This window comes from Triticum urartu, chromosome 5A, assembly GCF_056163025.1.
Source record: "Triticum urartu cultivar PI428250 chromosome 5A, HENAU_Tu73, whole genome shotgun sequence".
NCBI lineage: Eukaryota > Viridiplantae > Streptophyta > Magnoliopsida > Poales > Poaceae > Triticum > Triticum urartu.
In genome coordinates this window covers 574,053,381-574,063,684 of record NC_141877.1, presented here as the reverse complement: position 1 = coordinate 574,063,684, position 10,304 = coordinate 574,053,381, and the positions used below count along the sequence as shown (strand labels likewise).

Below are 10,304 nucleotides of genomic sequence, written 5' to 3'. Positions count from 1 at the left end.
TACTTATTTTTCAGCTAAATGACCCTGAAATTGAAAAGCATTTCAAATGAACTCAGAAAAGGTTGAAAGTTGGCACGGTATCATAATTTCACCCACAGCATGTGCAAAAAAGTAGAGAGGGTTACCGCAAAAACTGGATGCACTTCATGTACAAAATGGACAATCTCTTTCGAAGTATCAGGGTTTCGGACAAAAACTCATGCGTTACAAAGGCATTTCATTTTTTTTAAATAACCTAAGCATTACCAAATTGAATATAATGATAAAACACACTATATTAAACATAAGAAAAAATAATCACTGAAAAATCTATTTTCAAAGTTAAGTTATTCACAAACTAGTGATTCACACAAATTTCAAATAATTCAAAATTTAAACTATTCAAATTTGTAAACTACCGGTACTAACGGAAAGTTTGTAATTTTTTGTACCTAAAGCAAAAATATTCACAAAGAAACTCTAAATACAGCAAAAAACAACTCAAAAATAAATAAAACAAAAATAAATAAAGCAAAAAATAAGAAAAAAAGCCCACCTACTGGGCCACAGCGGCGTGCATACGACTAGAAACCCAAATTCTAGTTGGGCCAGGATGTAGGCCCGCTAGCCCAGTAAGCCCAATAGGGCATCGCAGTAGAGGTAGGCCCAGAAGGCCTGCTTAAGAGAGGAGCTCGAGACAGCAGCGACGGCGGGGCTTATAAGCAGGTGCGAGTGCCCCTCGGCTAGCGAGGTGGGACTAAACTTCTGCGCCCCTCGCCTGGCAGCGCACACCCTTTAGTACCGGGTCGTGGCTCCAACCGGTACTAAAGGGGAGCCTTTAGTACCGGTTGGTGCCACGATCCGGTACTAAAGGGGGTGCGGTTCCCGCCGCTTCGCCTGGCCAAAACAGACCTTTAGTACCGGTTGGTGGCTGCAACCGGTACTAAAGGTGGGTTCTATATAAGAAAACACTTCAAAAGAATTGTCAGTTTCTCATCTCTCCCTCTGCTTCTTTCTCCTCTGCCCCGTCGCCACCGCCCCTCGTCGCCGCCCCGTCGCCGCCGCCCCTCGTCGCCGCCCCCGTCGCCGTCCCCATCGCCGTCCGTCGCCGTCCCCGTCCCCGTCGCCACGCCCCGCCCGTCCTCCCGTCGTCCCCGCCCGGCCCGTCCCCGTCCCCGTCGTCGCCTCCCCGTCCCCGTCACCCCCGTCGCCGTCTCTGTCTTCGTCCCCGTCCCCGTCGCCGCCCCCCATCGTCGCGCCTCGCCGGTGAGCTCCTGCCCCGGCCGCCAATCACACACACACACACATTGTTATAGAATTGTAAGCAATCTTTCTGTTTCTTAGTTATAGAATTATTAGAAATGTTAGTTTTAGTTATAGAAATGTTAGTTATATAGAAATATTATAAATGTTAGTTATATAGAAATGTTAGTTATATTAGAAATGTTAGTTATATAGAAATGTTTTTTAGTTATAGAAATATTAGAAATGTTAGTTTTAGTTATAGAAATATTAGAAATTTTAGTTTTAGTTATAAAATTTAGAATTTTCATATATGAAATCACAATCCATCATTTAAAAAATGTTACTTTACTTTTGCGGCATATAGTATTTGTTGTCGACGATGCCCGGCCCGCATCCTCGCCGTCGACCCATTCGCAACGACGTCCTGCTTCAGAGGACCCATGTCTGGGACTGGGCTCCGCCGGGCTGGCACTGGGAGGTGCTACCTTCAGGGGCGCGACGCTTGGTGAGGAACCCGGCCCCGGGTCCCGTCGTCGACCCTCGTCTCCTTTGGTGGCGTTCGTGTGGGCCACTTTCGGTGCGAAGGGAGCCGGCCCCGCCGGAGGTGGTACGTCGCCGTGTCAGGGAGGAGGACGAGCACGTCCATCGCTACATGGCTGCTATGGACGTCAGGTTCTCCAATACCTGGCAGGTTCTTTGGGGAGATCACCCGAGCTATGATCCAGTGATGGTTCCTTCACTTTGGTTGTCCACCGCCTAGATTACTCTCTAGTACTCGATCTTTATTAGCTAGCTAGTGATGTATTCGATATATAATATTTGAGATGATTTATTCGAGATTATATATATTATTCGAGATTATATATATTACTAGTAAGATGCCCGTGCGTTGCACGGAATAACTATGCATGTGTTCAGATTGACGTATGTCGGGTCATCCCATGTATGTTATCAATATGCTTTTCCAAATATTCAATTATGTTCCCGAGCTTACATACATCCAAATGAATAGTAAATGCAAATAATATAGAATTTTTCAGTATTACACACACGCACATACACACACCATACGGGCTGGGCATTAGCCACCCAAACCCAATACACACACGCACATACACACACCATACGGGCTGAGCATTAGCCACCCAAACCCAACACGCGTAAACAACTACTCCCTACATCATCCTTGGTAACATGAACAAGAGCATCGTCAACCAGTAACCTGACAAACTGCAGTTAACTCTCATACAGAAAAAAAAGATATTGTACACAGAATCCCAAAATAGACCAACACAGGAGAGCACAAAAAGGACAACGATGACTACATCGCTAGTCTCATGGCCATGGGGTTCCAGCCATGTCGACGCCCATACACTTCCTGCACCACCATCACCAGCTTGCTGGATCTATGTCACAACAGTCCTCAAAGAGCTCCTTTCTTCAAGGTTGCTCAAGATGTTAGGAACTGACAAACACACAAAACTACATTGTTTGGATCCCCAGGACCTTCTTTTAGTCGTTTGCTCAAAACCATCTATGCTAACAATGTTGGCCCTCGAGCTCTGGCTTCATCCATCTTCTCACCTAAAAGGAAATCAGGTAATCAGTACTGCATATATATAATGGTCTGTAGTATATTTAGACAAACGAAAAAACAAGGAGCTTGTAGAGGGTATGTACTCTGTAGTATATTTAGGCAAAGGAAAAAACATTGAACAACACTTGTACATTTTGTACGGAAGCAAAGAAACAAATTGTTAAGTAAAAGATGTTTTTGAATCATATGTATTTAGAAGGGGTGAGTGCACATGCATGTAGATACAAAAATATTAGTATTGGACTACTTGTAACTTTCTTACATCAACCAGGTTTCTGCGAAGAAAAACAAAATGCCAATAACAGACAGAAAGGAAACAAATATTCAGGGTGTGCCCTGAAAATTGGATGTGGAGCTACCAACCAAATGAAATGCGTTGATGACAAAGCAACCTGCTGTCGGCATTGTTTGAATTATTATTATTATTTTTAACAAAGGGAGTAACAAAGGAAACTACTAAAAACAATTCAAACACACATATAATTGTTGTTACAAAAAATCATGAACACTAAAGCAAGTATCTAAGTTGTCTTTCCGTAAATCCTCCACATGACCCTGGTTAGATAGATATAATTTTTACGGCAACCAAATTGTACTTGAGTGATTTATACCTTGGACTACATGCTGAGAACTTCTTTGTAGACTATGTTCTTTGTAATATTTGCAGTGGAGTTGGACTGGCCTTCCTTTTTTTTATCCGGTACAGTAAGAATCTTCATATTACTTCTAGATGTGGCTCTAGAAAGAGCAACATAGAGCTGCCCGTGTGAAAATACCGGTTCAGGGAGGCATACACCAACATTTGGTATAGTTTGTCCTTGTGCCTTGTTAATGGTCGTAGCAAAGCTAAGTCTAACTGGAAACTGCTTCCTCTTGAACCTAAATGGAAACATCTCATCGTCTGATGGGAAAAGAGGAATTCGAGGAAGGAACACCCTCTTACCAGCATGCTGGCCCAACACAATCTCAGCATCTATTGCATTCCTCATGAATCCTTGGACAATCAACCTCGTCCCATTGCACAAACCACTCGCTGGGTCAATGTTGCGTAACAATATAATAGGGCAATTAATTTTCAGCTTTAGGATATGGGGAGGTAGCCCATTAGGTGTTAATGAATTCAAGAATTCTGCAGGGTAGTAGTTGTGTGGATCATCCTCCGCGTGATCAAAACTATAGTATATCATTTCCTCCCCAGGAAACCTCTCAATCATTTTCATGTTAATCTTGTCAACGTACTCATTCTGAGTTGACAAAATTGCTCGGGACGTTATGTAATTTGGATCCAAGAGGTTTTCTTCTAGGGTCATCTGGAAAACACTTTCAATAAGCTTATCAATATCAGTGGCGTTGCTGGTGTATGGTACACAAATCTCATCTGGAAGCCGTATGTAATCATCATCCATGGTATCTTCAGTGCCATTCCCAACACGAAGAAGGTAATCAGCAAACCATGGATTGCTCTGAGCCCTCATATTACACAAGTCTTAGTTGTCTCATATTCTCCCAAAGGTAAGACTTACGCAGTGTCACGTCAGTTATTTGGGACCGTTTTTCCTTACGAACAACAGGAAGCACTTGTCTGAAGTCTCCCCCAAACACAATTGTCTTTCCACCAAACGGCAGGTCAGGTCGAGCCATGATGTCCCTCATTCTATTGTCAAGGGCCTCGACCGCCTGCCGCTTTGTCATGGAGGCCTCGTCCCAAATTATGAGGGACGCCCTCATAAGAAGCTTAGTTGTCCCACTTTGCTTGGTGAAACTGCAGACCCCACCGTCTTCGGTGTTCAATGGTATTTTAAACCTTGAGTGTGCAGTCCTCCCTCCAGGCAAGATGGATGCAGCAACGCCTGATGTCGCTGTTGCAACAACTATTTTACCCTCGGCACGTACTTTTGCAAGTAGTGCTTTGTACAGATAAGTCTTTCCCGTGCCTCCGGGTCCATCAACAAAGAACACACCTCCTTGGCCACTATTGATGGTCGCAAGTATCTCATCATATGCATATCTCTGTTCTGGGTTTAGGAAAGATGACAAGCCAAGGTGTTCTGGGTCCACCTCTATCGTGGACTCCTCTATGATCTCCCTAGCCTCATTATCCGAGGCATCATATGACTTGTCAATTTCTGGGAGAGGGAATGATGATATGTCCTTACCCATCGATTCAAGCATATTCTTTATATCTAATAATGCCATCTGCTCAACTGCATGGGGGCACATTTGTGTTAGTCGATAGTCTTCTGTCATAGCTTCCATGTGTCTGTCCCATAGGCCACGCACATTGCTGGGTTCACAAAAGACCAATATAGTGGCTAATAGCCTCCGAAGGGAATATGGCATATGAAAAACCTTAGCCTCATCAAGACACTCGTTGATAGTATTATCTGACTCGGTAAGACCCCTCCTTTCAGCAGCTTCACGGAATGTCGAGTAAACAATGCCATTCACTGTTCTAAGGTCTTGGAAGGATGTAGCACCTGTGACATGGTTTAGAAGCACTCTAAGATAATACCTCTCCCCTTCAGCTGGATGTGCAGACACAATTCTCCCAATCTGTGTGCGTTCATCCCTCCTTTTCCAATACTTTCCACCTGACATCCAAACAAAATAAGATGGGAAATCCTTATATAAAATTCCTCGAGCCAACTCATATTTCTTGTTTGCCTCAAAATACTCAGTTAGCATGGTCTTGGAAGCTCCATCTTGAGAGAGGACATCATTCAGATTTGCACCCGCTGGAAACAACACCATGTGCATATTAGGGAGGTGGAGTTGGAGTTGTCTAACAGATGGAAATATCTGACTAAGGTCAAAACCATATATCCTCCATAATGCTTCTGGTGGAGTAACCCACCTGGAATCTGGGTATTGCTTTATCTCATCAATGTTCCTATCACTATCCACCTCATCGATAGAAACAGATGCTCGACCATGCCCCTTATATATGTATTTAAAGAGGTACTTTACAGCTTTTATGCTTGAGCAAACCTCGACATTGATGTGGCAATTATACCTTCTTAGTAGGTAAGGATTATATGGAACAACCCACCTATTGTCTAACTCTTGGCCATGTACCTTTGCACGGCGTCCATCATCTCTCCTCCTATATATGGGATATGAGTCCTTTCCCTGAAGGGTTGACACATTAAATGGTCGTGGATAATAGTTCTTGCAGCTACCTTTCTGCATGCACACGTTCTTGGGGTTTAGGACTCCACACGGACCACGCATCATGTGCTTCACGACCATTTTGTACAACTCAGGATACTTGGATTTGTCTGGCAATTCAGCAGATATGAGACCGTCACATTGCTCTGGGCATGTTAGCTTGTACCTCCCCTCCATGATTAGGAGGAAATGAGCATGTGGTAGACCTCTTTTCTGGAACTCAACTACATACACATATGCTGCTACCTTACCAAGAATGTGCCTTTTAAAAAGTTGTATCTTGAGGTCTTCCAACTTTGCTCGAAATACTCGTACAATAAGATCAGGACGATCCTGTGGGGTTTGTCCAGGCTCTAGCTCACTAATTATTTCATCCCAATTAGGGTTGCAAGTCATGGTTAAAAAAATATCTGGCTTCCCATACTTTTGCACCAAGGCCATGGCATCAAGGTATCTTCGTCTCCTATCTCTTCTTCCCCCAATAAATGATGAAGGAACTATAGTCCGTTTGCCCACTTCATCCGCACGGTTTTCCCCAGCTTGAAGGCTATCGACAACACCTTGGTATAGATCAACATGTATTTGTTTCTGGTGTTTTTTTTATATAGTCCAATCTTGAGCTTTCAACCTTGATGTACATATCAACCACATATTGTTGGGATAGTCGTTTACCGTATAGCATGGTGTTAAATACACCACGACGCATTTGAAACTTGTAGCAATAGTAGTCTCTAACGGAGACGCATAATCGACTATTTGTATATGAACCTATAAAATGAGAGATAACAAAAGGACAATATTGGGAATCAGGAAAAGTAAGTACAATGAGGATAAACAACATTAACACATGTTATTTTCGTTATATGAATTACCTAGACTCTGTCGACCACTGCGACGGGACTGAAGCATCTTATTTAAGCTGACACCATTCTTTGGGATTTCAGGATGCCAACCAATCTCCCCTCTTGGGAAGAATAAAGGGTAAGACAACGGATCAAAACATCCATAATATGGTTGGATGCTATATCTCTTGTTGTCGTTGCTGAACAATACTATGCTACGCTCAAAGTACTTACAGAGTTCACTACCCTCAACCCAAATAGCTGCAACCTCTGATGATATAGGCACATTATACCTCCGTTGGTCCAACCTCATGTCGGTGTTCAGTTCAATACGGTATTCCTCAAGGTCATCGACTCCACCTAGATTCCTGAACGTTTCAGAATAAGGATTATCCTTCAGGATGTCAACAAGCCTTCGAATGACATCTCGGTCTAGGTTCAGGGAGCGCCGAAACCTATGTTGTAAACCGGGATCGTCATCATAGAAGTAGAGTTCCAAATGCTTTGGCCCATCTTGAGTTGGACCAAATGAGAAGATGTTGTGGTAAATCTGACTGTGAGCTCGAAATGTATAGACTCCTGACTTCATGTTTGTGTATCTGTTGTCCAGAATGACTCCAAGGGTAGTGAATGAAAAGTGTCCATTGAAGTATCGAATGTTATCCCTAAAATGCACGGCATTGGGATCTGAACTTGTGTATAGCATTTTAAGTTCCAAGGGTGGTTCTAAGTGTGCCAACTTAACTTTTCCAGACCGGCAACAAAATCCATTTGTCTCATACTAGAACCTCTTTGCACCACAATGCTTGCAATCAGGTTTAGGTGCCAGCGTGTGAGTACTTACAGGTATATTCTCGTAGACACGATCATATGGATCAGGAACTGTTGTAAATGCATCCATCATGTCATCACAGTCTTCATCATCGCCTACATATACATGAGATGAATAGTGTTATATAGGTCTTGCAGTTTTTGTGCAATACATGTAGGGAAGTAAGGCATCCACGACAATGGCAATACCTCTGCCAGCAAATATGAAGTACTCATCATCTTCTTCTTCAGACTGATTATCGTCCGCAACAAAGCTTTCTGTTGGGGAACCTAGACATATGAAGCCATTGGGAGCCAATAATGAATTGTCCATTCTAAGTTATAAGGATGGTTCTGAATGTGTGTTATAATATAATCAGTAATGAAAAGAAGGCATCCACACCATAAGCATACCTGTGTTAGTGAAAACTCTGTGATCCTCTTCCACCGCTTCAGGTATGCTTTCAAGATTACCTGTTATTTCAATGATAGTGTAAAATACCGGCTCAACCTTTGAAAAAATTATAATATAATCAGTAATGAAAAGAAGGCATCCACACCATAAGCATACCTGTGTTAGTGAAAACTATGTGATCCTCTTCCACCGCTTCAGGTATGCTTTCAAGATTACCTGTTATTTGAATGATAGTGTAAAATACCGGCTCAACCTTTGAAAACATTGGTGAGATAAACGAATGTGTATGTGAGAATTACCTTGAACCGTAGCAGAAGTTTGCGTCAGCGTACTTGGGCAGCTAAAGACATAAGAGCTTGATGATAGATGTCCCACCAATGAACCTTTAGGGCACTGCATTGCGACAGAATCCTTATAGAGGGTACCTCGTTTGGCTGCGTAGCTTGCTTTACGCTGAGCTACGAGTGCTTGTCGCTCTTCGGGTGGTAGGCTTTTCCTATGTGCTCGCTGGCGTGCATTTCTTTCTTGCCTCTCATCTAGCGTCAAACTTTGCCTACGTGCTCGCTGGCTTGCATTCCTCTCATCAAGTGTCATGCGTTGTCTTTTCTCTCTTCTCTGTGCATTAATCCTTTCCTTCTCATTTGGTGTTAAATTTTGCCGACGTGCTCTCACACATTCTCGCCTTGCTTGGATTTGTTTAGGGGTACGGCTAGCATATCTTAGTGCTTCGCGTGCACGCTTTTTCCCTACAGTATTTTACGATGAATTAATTAAGTGGGTAAACAAAATTACATAAGCACACACTTTCTCCTTATAGACTTACCTTTGGAACTTTCTCCTCGCTCCAAGTACTCAATTGATGTCAGCATACCATTATTAGTAGGAAAAATCACAGCTGATTGGTTTGTCACTTCATCATCCGAAGAAGACGGGTAACTCAAATGCGTCACACATGTCGGCTCGCGTATAAATAGACCTGTCTAAGTCGATGGCATGCCATTGGGCCCAGTTCTGTGGGACTTATTATTGTCATCGACCACTGTGTTATTTAAAGTTGAACCAATAGTCAGATTATACAAATATATGCAAAAATATTGTTCCGCCAAGCGATAAGGGACAAGATAGCAACCTTTTTGTTTTCCTTTATTGCTTTGTTGGCACGAGGATTGTAACATTTGGGCGCAAGACCTGATTATTTCTCCCCAAAACAGAAGAGTATGAGGTTAGCCAAATGAATTAAAAGCTCAAAACACAAAAGCCAATAGGAATGTTATATGTAATCTAACAAGAATACTATTCTTTGCCAAAAGACAACATGATATTTTGTTTTAAGCCAATGACATGTATGATAAATTTAGAGCAATTTATATTTAGATCTGAAATTGCACATATGATAAATTTCATCATCATCAAGTAACAATATGAATAAAACAAATGATATGCACATGTATGGTAGCCGAAAACTACAAATCAGAACATAGTAGTATACAGAAGTGATCAAGTATGAATTTTTCACAGCATTTCCATAGAACCTATCACAATAGTTTCCAAGCATGTCTAATAATAGGCTTCACAACTTCCAGTCAACAGTGGGAGTATGAAGCATGATGCACTCGCACATACTGAATATTCAGCCTAACTCACCCAGTATGTCCTGACCTTGTGATTATTCAGTTTCACACCTAAATCCAAGGGTTTCTCCTGGAGACTTCTAATTTCTGAGCTTGATGAGTATCTTTTGGACCTGCCATGTGGATCGTCATTTTAACAATCAATGATTCGGTGAGAAAAAAATTCCAATTGTAGTTGGAGCTGCCACTGAGTATTTATGTGCATATTTAGTACCAATGCATATTTACTATTTGGTTAACTTAAGCAACTATACTTCAAGATTTCAATTGTAAGCAATATCGCAATACAAGTATAATGTGGTACTACAAAAGTATAACATCAATTGACAAGGATGTGGCTATCCGTGGTCCAGCAATCTATGCCAATAGATGAATAAAAAATCAAACTGCTATTATATTCACTAATTATCAGTGCTAGCATTTATTGTGTAAAAATCATATTAGAATAGAAGTGGGCTAGCATAGCAATCTAAGCATAGTAAACCATTCCTCTAGTACTGGTGCTTGATCTCCTAATCAGATCAGTCATTTCTGTCATTGCACATCTACAATTGCACAAGTAAGAAGATCCACCCATACCTTGGTCCTTCACGAAGTAGAACAGAAGACGAAGTCCT

At 42.0% G+C, this 10,304-nt stretch overlaps 1 protein-coding gene across 1 annotated transcript; it reads right to left on the bottom strand.

Annotated features, from left to right (window-relative positions):
- Positions 1-2,158: 2,158 nt before the first annotated feature.
- LOC125507374 (uncharacterized) lies at positions 2,159-8,718 on the bottom strand. Its single transcript, XM_087524012.1, has 6 exons — positions 8,356-8,718; positions 8,213-8,272; positions 8,056-8,115; positions 7,852-7,932; positions 7,676-7,758; positions 2,159-2,808 (listed from the first exon to the last, which is right to left on the bottom strand). The coding sequence occupies exons 1-6, from the start codon at positions 8,648-8,650 to the stop codon at positions 2,764-2,766; spliced, it is 624 nt and encodes a 207-aa protein (XP_087380138.1). The 5' UTR covers positions 8,651-8,718; the 3' UTR covers positions 2,159-2,763.
- Positions 8,719-10,304: the final 1,586 nt, after the last annotated feature.